General features: G+C 40.3%; 1 protein-coding gene across 1 annotated transcript in view; it reads right to left on the minus strand.

Moving 5' to 3' along the window:
• LRRC9 (leucine rich repeat containing 9) overlaps positions 1-13200 on the minus strand; it is a 38843-nt gene that overhangs the window by 10687 nt on the left and 14956 nt on the right. Inside the window, 13 exon segments of the mRNA XM_062630861.1 lie at positions 122-271; positions 989-1008; positions 1011-1049; positions 1052-1131; positions 1133-1200; positions 1572-1726; positions 1729-1756; positions 4910-5056; positions 5520-5588; positions 5590-5634; positions 6483-6520; positions 6980-7147; positions 11044-11170. Coding sequence (XP_062486845.1) covers positions 122-271; positions 989-1008; positions 1011-1049; positions 1052-1131; positions 1133-1200; positions 1572-1726; positions 1729-1756; positions 4910-5056; positions 5520-5588; positions 5590-5634; positions 6483-6520; positions 6980-7147; positions 11044-11170 — 1134 coding nt within the window.

Below are 13200 nucleotides of genomic sequence, written 5' to 3' on the forward strand. Positions count from 1 at the left end.
AATGGTTAAAGAGAGACAGAAATAATAGAGTATTAGGGAGTATATGAAAAGTTTGCACACATATTAAAAAGTCTGATCAGCTGGGTCTCGATATCTTAAGGAACCATTTTAAAAATCTTACAGAAATAATTTGCACACAATAATTTACTACTGCAGTGGCATCTAGGGCTTTGAGAGAGGGATGATGGAATAATACAAATAGTTGCTAGTGATCTTGTTTTCAGGCTATTCAATTTCTGCTTATGTCCCAAATCATAAGATAAGTTAAACCCTAAGTAGAAAAAAGCACAGGTTTATTAATATGACTTTAAACCATCCATATATAGGTATATTCAGACTACTTTGTTTTCAGCTCCTTCAGCTGTCATCTGCATGACCCAAAACTGAGAAATTGCTTAACAAAATACAGATTATCTTAATTTAGGCTAATAGCACTTTTCAATACTCAAGCCACAAAGGAAGCCCTTAAAGTAATTGAAAACTGTACCGACATTGCCTTAAAAGCCTTTGCACTCTCACACAGTTTTACAGAGTCTGAACATAAATAAGAATCAGGGCCTCAGAGTTCCATTAGTGTCTGAATCCAGTTGAAAACGTTTAGGATACATACATAAGCATACCAGGTAAGCTGAAAAGATCTGGAACTGGTGCAGGTGTAATTGCTTGCTATTTAAGAGAATTATTCCATGGATTGTAAACCTTGATTTAGCCTACCTGTTATAACTGATGTTAATCTCTGCAGAACATTTAGAGTTCAGTACACCTGGAGGGTTCAGTGCCTCCATCTCAGGAGTGAGTATTACTCAAAAAATGTTAGATTGTGGTTCGCATCAGTTTGGGTTCCGCTGTAAGGATGAATGAATGCAGCACGCACAGGCAGAAATTCCAATTATGTTTAAGTATAGGTTCCTCTATACTTGACCAAGTGGGGAAACACTGTATTTCTAATGAATAAAAACAAATTAGTTTTGAAATAATAAAGATTTACCTTTAAATGATGAATCTTTTTGTTGACATACAGTTACTATTTGTGTATAGCTCTACTAGACAGTTTTATTTAAACAAGCTAAAGATGTGATTATATTGTTCTCAGTGGATGTGTGATAAGAGTAAGGCAGATTTTCAAACACGTCTTTTAAGGCTGACAAGACAGTTACTATTTGCACTATGTGGTGTAATCTTGGTTGAGCTTTGAAGTTCCTTGAAAAATAACCAAGACCACTCAATGCTGTTAGTTGTAATAGAAAAAGGTGGCTGATACAGGAGGTAAAACAAGTTACAAGTGTCAGAGTTTGCGTTATTCAGTCCATCTGTAACTAGATCAATGATCATTAGATCAGTTAGATCATTAAACATAGATAAATATGCACATTTTAAAAAGAAACACTCATTTTACTGGAACGTAATTGTTCTGCCTCACTCCCACTCTTCAGTTCTGCTAAAGATGCAATTAAAATGTTTAATATTTGAAAACCTGACTTTGTTGGCAGCTAGTAAAAACTCGTTATAATATTTCACTATAAAGAAACAATTCTACCATGTCCCAGGGTAACAGCCTGCATTATCACTACCACGGTAAACATAGTACCATTTAGTGTTGAGATGTAGTTCTCACCTAAAGTGAGGTCAAGACTAGACTCTATTCCTTCTGTTTGTGGGCGATTGCTGTTGCTAAATGAGGCTTATCTTAAATGCTCCACTTTTTCAAAGTTGGAACTTCTGAAGAGTGTTGGTCATCCAGATTTAAGTTAGCAATCTGTAATAAAACTCAGTTTTAGAATTGAAAGAAACCAACCAGTCAATTAGGCTGTAAACTAATTCCACCTGTGTATTCGGTGCTCAGTTTCTATGTGTACATTTCCCACTAATATCTGTGGCAACTTCTTGGATGCAGGATGTGATATTTCCATATTATGAAACAGAGCTAGACTTCAAAAAATTTCAGCTCCTCCTCCAAAACTAAGAATTGTAATGCGTAAGTAAGCCAGCTCCCAAATGTACCTTTGCAGCTGAAGGTATCTCAACACAGACCATTTTTTTACTTTTTTAATTGCATCAGATCTTAGATACCTTTATTCCATTTAAATCCATCTGCAGTACAGAATCATTTTATTAGCTAGTCTGCTTTATACACCCTTATTCTGCAACAGGACTTAAATAGAAACAGGATTTCAGCCTAACACTAAGGCTGGATATTTGGTCTAGAAGGGACTCAGTGCAAAGTCAGAGCATAATTTATCCTAATTTTATGGTTCTTCATGCTTTTCATATACAAACTACTCTTTCCCTGTATCACAGATTAACAAATTCAGTAATTTTCTTGTTTGAAATATTCTTGAACAGAAACAAATAAATGTCAATTTCAACCATATATTTTGCTGCCCATTTGTGAAACGAACAACTTTCTTACAAAGGATCTGACTTCAGATACCTGGCAGCATACTTCCTGTAAAGAGAAGGGTGTCAGTGATTCTATCCACAACCTGTTTATACGATTACAGCTCCTCCTTTCTGATAATACTATAGCATTAGCCAATCATTGTACAATAGAGAAAAGAAAAGATCACAGAGTCCCAATCAAATAATTCAAATTGCATTGTAAGGGGACAAAATATCCAGTATTTTATCTAGGTTGTATCTAAGACACATAATATTTAAATATTCAGTACCATTAGATTGGCTTTGGTGGTGACTAAAGAACATTTTTTGCCTATATTATTTTATTTTCCAAAGTACTTCTTATACCAATTCTGAATCCCTTCTCTCTGATACCACAAAACATGTATCATGCTAAAGCATTAATTTTCCTGGCATTTTTTCTAAATATGAATTCCCTAATGTATTCAGAATGAAACGCTACGCTTATCAGCAGAAACATGTTTTCCTCTAGCTATTTTTTTCCAATACCAAATTAAACTGACAGGGGAGCTTTTAACCTTTCATGCTGAGTAGATTAACATGATTTCAGCTGATGGATCAGCACAGGTTAGGATGACCTTGGATCTTCCTCTACTGAATCTTGCGTTTTTTTCTAGCTTGGTTTCCTACAGGAACAAGGCTAATGTGACTGTGCTGTCTGTATATCCATCTGCTAACCTTAGCAGGAATTTTGAAATCTATTTGTGAGTTTCAGCCCAATTTTTCAGACAAGTACTATTTGACTTCTACAAATTCCATGAAATGAGCAGCTGAATTAGAGTTCTAAACTGATGATCCTAGTGAAGGAAAGGCTGCCATACTGGCTCAGCTACAATGCCTGACACTAAAGTATCCAGGAGAGTCTTATTCTGAATGATCTGAGAAACTTTGAGAACTCACAGCTGATTAAGCACTGAATAACCCAAAGACAAAGCTCTTTCATAAGGCAAACCATTTTTTCCTTCAGTCCAGCTGCTCATCAAGTGAGTGCTTAATTAGTTTATAATTTTAGGTAGTCTTTCAAGGCAAGAGACAATGTTGAAAGAGTTATTCTTGATGTTTGGTGGTTTGAAATTAGACCTACTAGCTCTCTTCTTGCAATCTTTCATATTGGGATTTAGTAGAGCTGTGTAATTTTAGTCCTGACTGATCATGAGAAATGGATTAGAGAGTTCAATATGCACGTGGCAAAGTCCATTTGGCTTTAGACATGAAATATGCCTAAGCCTCTAAATTTTAGGGCAGGGCATATTTGAAGGGACAGTATTAACTGTGTTGCTATATGCATTAGAGAATTCATGTTTATTGAGTTTACTAGGAGAACTAATATTTTAATATATTTCAATATTATACTTTCGTGACATCAAGAAAAAGTTGGGTTCAAAATTGGCAGAATAAATAAAACTAAGCTATTATGATTCTATGATATTATAATGAAAAATTCTCAGGTCCAATCTCTACTGATCTGAGAGAGAAGGAAAGCAAAGGAGCTGGCTGCAATGTCCTGAATCAGTCTAGTTCTGTCATTATCTTTGCCACCAGTGTTTTTGTTCTTTAAAAAATTGTTCAGTATTCTTGAAGCTTCACTGAGACTGTCCTTTTTATATCTTAGTGTGTATTGAAAAGATTAGTTGAAGCTTAATTGACAGCTGACACAGACAACCCAGCATCAACCTAGGATGTTCCTGGGTACCCCAATGGAGTCCTGTTCCTTTGTCGGCTTGTTGTTATAATAAAAGAGATGTTCTCTTCTGTTTGCCCGACTTTTTAGTGTTAAATAATAATTTAAAAAGCTTCGTTAAAAGTCTTTCAATGACTCAAATTTGTCAGGTTTAACTCTGTGGATTCTCACTGAGCCCTTTAAATAATGTTGAAATGTACTGATTCAAAGGGAATAAAGGAGAGAGGGGAACATTTGTTCCAGAGCCTGGCTGGGCAACAGGAATGAATAAGAGTCAGTAAAAGGGCTGAGTATTGCCAAAGCTCTAGCCAACACAGCTGTACAGCTGCAGGTACATGCAGTAATAGAGGCTAACATTGTCTATGTGCATCACCAAGGCTAGGAACTGTCTCTGCTCCCACCCCTTATTCAGTGAAGCTGAGACAGCAAAATTAAAGCCAGGGCTCAGATTTTGATAGCTGGCACAGGCCACCAATAAATTTAATGCTTAAGGGAAGTAAAAAAGAAAGGAATTATGCTTCAGAGATGTCTCAGCAAAAAAAGTCACAAGAGCTCATTTACTTGGTTAGGCTGTGACTACAAAGAGAAGTGAAGGCACTGTGAGAACACAGATGCCATAGCATGATCATAAGGCTTCTTACACTGCAAGTGTCTTTAGAATTAATAAGCTGGAGGACCAGATTTTAAGCCTTTTGAACTGTGGTCATGGTTAGAATGCTTTCCCAGGAATTTCAATTGCTGATATGTACCCTATGCCATGGATTGTGTATGATGTCATGACTGAGCATGTTAGGAATGTGTTTATCACACATTATTATTATTTAGAAATATTATATCACACTTTGAATTTTTCAGCTTGTTCCAGCTCAGGTTGAAGAACTGCAGTTTGCTGAAGTCTCTGATGCCCTCAAAAGTCATCATGTGGTTATGGCTCACATCAAATTATTCGTGGCTGGGCTACAAGACAGTGTAGTTTTGAAAATAGTTGTATGGCTGAAAGTGTTGCAGAAGAAACTTCAGTTAAAGTTATCAGTTGCATTTAATCTTTAAATATACTTAATGGGATCCAGTGCCTGGGACTCCCCTTGCGCATTATTGGGTCTGTTGGGAGAGGCTTAGTGTGCTCCAGATAAGTTACTCTATTTGCTAAAACGAAATGACCATTATAAAGGTCAGACGGGTGATATAGCAATACCACTGTAATATCGTGATTCAAATTGGAGATGATATGAACAGGCACTGAAACTGTGAGCTGATAATTATAGCACAGTATTCATGACCCTAGTTTAGTCCCCCATTCTGTTTCCCTGTGTGCATCCTGGCCCAGTCTTGTCTTGTAAGCACACATCACAATGCAAGAACATTTATGCTAGTAAATGTTCCATAAAAAGAAAAAAAGAATTAGAGCTTAATTTCTCACCAGGTCATGAATATTATTAAAGGAAGTAAATTCATTAAAGCTGGTGATAATTTTTTGAAGGGTTTTTAAGTCTAGAGATGTCCTATAGTGTGCTCAGGCTGTTCCCATTGAAATTCTAAACTTAGACCAAAAGTCAAACAGAAATGACAGTCTTACCAGACCTGCAGCCTTTAAAATCAAAAAACTCCAACGGGTGGAGTGCAAATACAATACTACCCCACTAGTAAAATATAAAAAGACTATAAAATGTAAGTACAAACTAACATAAAATACTGAAAAGACTTTTCACTTATTTGAAAACTCTCTATTCTCTGACTGGTCCCTGAAATTAGGTGACCTGGCTGAGGTGGGAAGTCAGATAGACAATTGGTTCACAGGAGAAGGGAACAGATGCTGCTGACTCTAAGGAACTGGCAACCCTTCCATTATGAAAAATCAGTATAGAAAGGGTAAAGCTGAGCAGAGACAGGCAACAGATCCTCAGGAAAAGGCAAGGTGAGAGGAGAATGCTAGTATCTCACTGCAAACACAGATCAGTGGAAAGATGGCCCTTTGATAAAATAACTAAAGAATTGTTATTCTCGTCTTTCCTAACACTGACTCTAAATAAACTTTAGAAAACAAAAAGTTTATTTTAAACTGTAATATTATATATTACATGTTTTATTATTATTACATATTATAATTATCACATATTTTAAACTGTAATATATATTACAGTTACCATCAAGTATAAGAAATAAGACCATCTCACAAACTAAAGTTAAAAATGGGACAGTTCAAAAACTATTTCAGTTTCACGTATCGGATATTTAGAAGGCGTACTCCATCAGAAAAGGGGACTACTGAAGGTGCCACATGACAGTTATGCATATGAATGCAATGCCAGAATTATGCATATAAATGCCCACCTGAAGAAGTGTTTTTCTGTGCAGCTACTATAACAATATATATGTCCGAAACTAAAGTCTGTAGCCTGCTACAGTTTTTTTCCCCCTAGGCTTCATTCTTGAGATGTCAAATCTGACAAAAAAAAAGAAAATCTTTTCAGGAACAACTGACATAAAGGCATGAAGTCATGGGCTTCATAAAATTCAAAGGAAAGGGTGATAGTTTATGTACAGCCCTATTCTCTGGTGCATTCTTCTTAAACTGTTTCTTGATTAAATTATGTATTTTACACAATAGGAATGCGATTAGGATTCCGTTCAATAACTGTAATTCAGATTGCAGAGTAATTGATAGAGAAACACAAGTTCTAGTGATGTTAAGTAAATGTAAGCAACATCAGAGTCAAGCCCAAATGGAAATGTTAATTTTTAACTTTTGTGTTTGATTTAGGTCATGGGCCAACCTGAATAACAAAGTAACAATTACATAATACATCTATTTTACTGAAAATTTGGCAGCAATACCTTACCTGTACCTGACTAAATATTGGCCTCAGGCTCTGAAAATACTGTTGTTCTCTTTTTCATTCAAGAAAGCAACCTAAGGACTGACCTTTACTGTCATTTCCATGTTCAAAACTTCATCATCACGCTGCAAATCATGAGACAGAATAAATCTTTCTGGGCTTCTTTTTTCCTCTTCCACAATTATTTTGCACATAGAAAACAGGCACTGATCTTTGAACTATATAAAATAAAAGGCATTTGAAGTTTGTAAAGTTTCTAATTTTTAATTACATATGACAGGTTTGATTAGGAAATTAATAGCAATCAAGTCAGGAAATGAGCTGAGAGCGGCCTCACAGTCACAGGCCGTGGTCGTCATGGGGGATTTTAACTTCCCTGATGTTTCCTGGAAGGACCACTCGGCAACCCAGCCGCAGTCCAGGAGGCTCCTCCAGTGTATGGATGATAACTTCCTCCTGCAAATGGTGGATGAGCCGACCAGGAGAGGAGCGCTGCTGGATCTCATCCTCACTAACAAGGAGGATCTGGTTGAAGCAGTAAGGGTTGAGGGCTGCCTTGGTTGCAGCAACCAAGAGATGGTGGAGTTCAGAATCTCGTGTGGTAGGACTAGTAGAATACCAAGTAGAATTGCAATCCTGGACTTTAACAGGGCAAACTTTGGCCTTTTCAAGCAATTGCTAGGGGAAATCCCATGGGCAAGGCTGCTTGAAGGTAAAAGGGCCCAAGATAGTTGGTTGACATTCAAGGATTGCTTTTTCCGTGCTCAAGATCGGAGCATCCTGACACATAGGAAGTCAAGGAAGAGGGCCAGGAGACCTGCGTGGCTAAATAGGCAATTGCTGGGTATGCTCAAGTGGAAGAGGAGAGTTTACAGGTCATGGAAGGAGGGGCTGGCCACTTGGGAGGAATATAAGGCTGCTGCTAGAGGATGTAGGAAGGCAGCTAGGAGGACTAAGGCATCCTTAGAATTAAACCTGGCAAGAAGGGTCAAGGACAGCAAAAAGAGCTTTTTCAAATATATGGCAGACAAAACTAACACCAGAGGCAATGTAGGCCCACTGATGAATGGGATGGGTGCCCTGGTGACAGAAGATGCAGAGATGGCAGAGTTACTGAATGCCTTCTTTGTCTCTGTCTACTCTGCTGCAGGCAGTCCTGAAGAGCCCTGTACCCCTGAGACCTTAGATGAAGTCAGGTCAACGGAGCGGTTTGCCTTAGTCGATGAGGAATGGGTTAGAGACCAGTTGAGCAATCTGGACATCCATAAATCCATGGGTCCAGATGGGATGCACCCGCGGGTGCTGAGGGAACTGGCGGAAGTCATTGCTAGACCACTCTCCATCATCTTTACCAAGTCTTGGGAAACGGGAGAGGTGCCTGAGGACTGGAGGAAAGCAAATGTCACTCCGGTCTTCAAAAAGGGCAAGAAGGAGGACCCGGGTAACTATAGACCGGTCAGCCTCACCTCCATCCCTGGGAAAGTGATGGAACACCTTATCCTTGGTGCCATCTTAAGGCATATCAAGGATAAGAGGGTTATGAGGGGCAGTCAACATGGCTTCACCAGGGGGAAATCATGTTTGACCAATCTCTTAGCCTTTTATGAGGAAATAACATGGTGGATGGATGATGGCAGAGCGGTGGATGTAGTCTACCTTGACTTCAGCAAAGCATTTGACACAGTCTCCCACAGCATCCTCACAGCTAAATTGAGGAAGTGTGGACTGGATGATCAGGTAGTGAGGTGGACTGTGAACTGGCTGAAGGAGAGAAGCCAGAGAGTTGTGGTCTATGGGGCTGAGTCTAGTTGGAGGCCTGTAACTAGTGGAGTGCCTCAAGGGTCAGTACTGGGACCGGTATTATTTAATATATTCATCAACGATTTAGATGAGGGAATTGAGTGTACTATCAGCAAGTTTGCTGATGACACTAAGCTGGGAGGAGTGGCTGACACGCCAGAAGGCTGTGCGGCCATCCAGCGAGACCTGGACAGGCTGGAGAGTTGGGCAGGGAATAACTTGATGAAATATAACAAGGGAAAGTGTAGAGTCCTGCATCTGAGCAGGAACAACCCCAGGTTCCAGTATAGGTTGGGGAACGACCTGTTAGAGAGCAGTGTAGGGGAGAGGGACCTGGGGGTCCCAGTGGATGACAGGATGACCATGAGCCAACACTGTGCCCTTGTGGCTAAGAAGGCCAATGGCATCCTGGGGTGTATTAGAAGGGCGGTGGTTAGTAGGTCGAGAGAGGTCCTCCTTCCCCTCTACTCTGCCCTGGTGAGATCCCATCTGGAATATTGTGTCCAGTTCTGGGCCCCTCAGTTCAAGAAGGACAGGGAGCTGCTGGAGAGAGTCGAGTGCAGGGCAACAAAGATGATTAAGGGAGTGGAGCATCTCCCTTATGAGGAAAGACTGAGGGAGCTGGGTCTCTATAGTTTGGAGAAGAGGAGACTGAGGGGTGACCTTATTAGTGTATACAAATATATAAAGGGGGAGTGTCACGAGGATGGAGCCAGGCTCTACTCAGTGGCAAACAATGATAGGACAAGGGGTAATGGGTACAAACTGGAACACAAGAGGTTCCACTTAAACTTGAGAAGAAACTGCTTCTCAGTGAGGGTGACGGAACACTGGAACAGGCTGGCCAGGGAGGTTGTGGAGTCTCCTTCCCTGGAGACATTCAAAACCCACCTGGACACATTCCTGTGCAACATTATCTAGGTGTTCCTGCTCCGGCAGGGGGATTGGACTAGATGATCTTTTGAGGTCCCTTCCAATCTCTAGCATACTGTGATACTGTGAAATAATCTTTTTGTAACACAGATCTGTTAGAAACTTGGTTTAATTGCCTCATATTCAAAGCACTGCAAAATGTTTTTGCTTGTATGGGTTGTGTAATATCCAGAACTTTGGCTAGAGTCAACAGAAGTACACCTATGCACTGAAATTCCCAAGGGCCAAGAATCACAGTAGAGCAGCCTAACACTGGACTAATCTGACTCATCAGTGGATTCAGCTGTCTCCTTCCTTTCCCCAGAGCTGAACATCCCACTTTCCTGTACTCTCTTGTGAATAACAGAGTAACTCAGAGTCTGAAATGAGTGCTTCTATCTCTGCAGCAAGTCATGAAGTTAGATGAGGGAAACAGCAACATTGTATGTTTGTAAAAATAAATAGAAAATCAAAACAAACCTGTTCACAATACCAGCTAAGAATAAAATATATTTTATAAGAATACAATCTATATATATATATATGAGAATAAAATATCTTCTTTCAAAACTGCACATCTCACAATTTCAGTCAAACAACTAAAGATCATTTGCTCCTGTCAATATTTAAAACCAGTGAAATCTGAAATACAAGTAATTTCAGGAACAGTGGAACATGTGAAGCCAAGTGTTCTTTGGACTTGCGTCTTCCAAACTCTTTCTTCCATACTGCAGTAAACCCAGCTTCTCCGGGCTTCCTAGGACACCAAGGCCAAGCAGAAGTTTGATGGCAAACTTGCCAGAAGTCCATGCTGGCTGCCCTGTTGGCTGATGCTAAATGAACCCTAGAAAAGCTGAGAAAAATCTCTTTTCTTTCTGGGGAGAAGGAGATGAAGGAAAGGCGTCCTAATTTAGTTTAAGCCACATTTCTACAAAAATAATAAATACTTAATTATCTCTAAGGCTTCTATACTTTTTCAGATTTGGTTGAAATTCGGTCGTTCCTAAACCACTGCAATGACAGAGTCACACAACATGACCGATGCTTTGCCCTTTTGCGCCTTGTCCTGGGCAAGGATTGACCCAATGTGTTTGTGTCTTCCCTCACTCATCTAGAAAAGATCAGATGTATCTGATTAATTCTCACTTGAGGACATCTCTCATACATGCTTCAAATGTCTGTGGGAATTACTCCCAGCAGCTGAGGCTCTCTGTGGCACTTCCTAATACACAGAAATGCCGCTGGGACAGATTTCAGCTGTTTCAGAGCTCCTTCCAAGGCTGCACATGCCACCTCATGGCCATCTGCAGTATTTACGACATGTCCTTTCTGTAACAGCAATTGTACAAGCCATGCAGCACATGTTTGACAAGATCTTTCCAAAATTTGAATTACCGTGCTTGAGTGACTTCTCAGGGTCACTGCCGGTTTTGCCTTCTGCCTCAGCTTATTGTTTCAGAAACTCTGTTCTGGGACATTCACAGATGCTTAGACTGTTACAGAGGAGAAAAGTGGTTTTTTCCTGTCAAACTGCTGCAAAGATTAAAGGCAGGGCCAAGTATCTTTATTTGGCTGAGACCATCCCTTAAAAATGTAAACAGATTTAAGCAGCATGAAAATATAGCTGTGAATTATGGTAAGGGATGGCAGGCAGGGAATGTGAAGAATAATGAATAATAAAATAATTATTCCAACAGAATGAGAAGTGAACAAGAAAATCAGATCGTTAGCTCTGTGGGACAGGGCCCATATTCTGTATGCTTATATAGCACTTATATAACACTACAAAAAGGAACCTCAGTGGGGCCTCTGCAAACTAGCGTGCTATAAACACTAATAAAGCAAAACAGAGCAATAGATAATGCATTTGAAGATACAATCTTGCGCCAAAAAATCTGATGTCTTCTCAGAGCAAAAGGAGAAAGTCAGGTGTGCAAAATGCTGGAAAGAAGAAAAGGAGAGCAATAGGGACTAGAGAAGAGTTGCCCTGAAATAATTTTCCTACTTTCTATTCTTTGCCTTCATAAGTCAGAATGAAAACTTCCTTACCTGAAATATCTCCATTCTTGGAGATACTGAAAAGCTGTCTGGACAGGGTCCTGTGGAGCCTGCTCTAAGTAACCCTGCTTGATCAGGCTGGTTGGGCACAGTGACCTCCAGAGGCACCTTCCAACCTCAGCCACTCTGTGGATCTGTGAAAATACTTTCTAGTTCTATTCATAAATTCTTACTCAGCATGAAATAAAATGTACCATCTGCCTGGCTCTTTTATTGTCTGGAGATGAAAGGGGTCATTGGGATAGGACTGAAAGTTTCCAGGGTTATGGCTGGTCTGACAACTAGGATCCCTGCTAGAGGGACCTGATGTTTAGGGATAGGTATCTGGAGATAAATGGACTAGGATGAAATATAAGATTAATGACAAAGGAGGCAGTGATCTAGAGCGAGGACAAGGCTTGCAAGACAGGACCTGGGGTGCTGTATTGCTAGAAATGAGGCTGAAAGAACTGAAACCCATGCTAAGCTTTGTGCTAGCACTGTTAGGAAGAACGATACTGTGTTCAAACAATACAAATGAAAATTATAAAACAAATGTCTGAAGAAACCACTGAGCCAATCTATGCCAAAGGCAGTAAATACAGATGCTGCAGCTGTTACTATGGCAACTTCCAAATTAGTCTTGCAACAGCCCCCACAAACTAGTGGGGGGCACTGATGAGTACTGGTGAATGAGAAGAGACAATCTGCAACAGAAAGAAAAAGGGCAAGGAAAGGACAAGAACATGATGAAAAAAATAGAAAGCACTAGTCATGCCTTTGCCATAGATGGGATAAAGATGTGGAGAATGGAGTAGGGGTAACACAAAGAAGTATGAAGAGAACAGAGGAAAAAAGCAGAAGAAAGATGAATAGAAAAATGATGAAGGGGTGCAGGGGGAAGAGAGTAGCTTGCTCTCTTCTGTGCTATCCTTTACCAAACAACAGCATTTTTCTGTCCACAGTGCAGCACACTGTATGCACATACAGAGCACGGAAACAAGTGGTGTTCCTGAGAGGTTAGTATTGGGACTGGCGCTGTTTAACACCTGCATCAGCAACATGGACAGTGGGATTGAGCACACCCTCAGCAAGTTTGCCAAAGACACCAAGCTGTGTGGTGCTGTTGACACACTGGAGGAAGAAATGACATCCAGAGGGACCTGGACAGGCTGGAGAGGTGGGACAGTGCCACCCTCACGAAGTTCAACAAGGCCAAGTGCAAGGTCCTGCATCTTGGTCAGGACAATCCCAAGCACAAATACAGGCTGGGTGGAGAATGGATTGAGTGCACCCTAAGAGGAAAAACTCAGGGGTGCTGGTTGACAAGAGGCTCAACATGACCCATCAGTATGAACTTGCAGCCCAGAAAGACAACCATAACCTGGACTGCATCACAAGAAGTGTGACCAGCAGGTCGAGGGAGGTGATTCTCCCCCTCTACTCTGCTCTCATGAGACTCCACCTGCAGTACTGCATCCAGCTTTCGGGGCCCCAACACAAGAAGGATGTGGA

This window comes from Pezoporus occidentalis, unplaced genomic scaffold (genome assembly GCF_034315485.1).
Source record: "Pezoporus occidentalis ecotype Australia unplaced genomic scaffold, CSIRO_AGI_Poc_V1 ctg36, whole genome shotgun sequence".
NCBI lineage: Eukaryota > Metazoa > Chordata > Aves > Psittaciformes > Psittacidae > Pezoporus > Pezoporus occidentalis.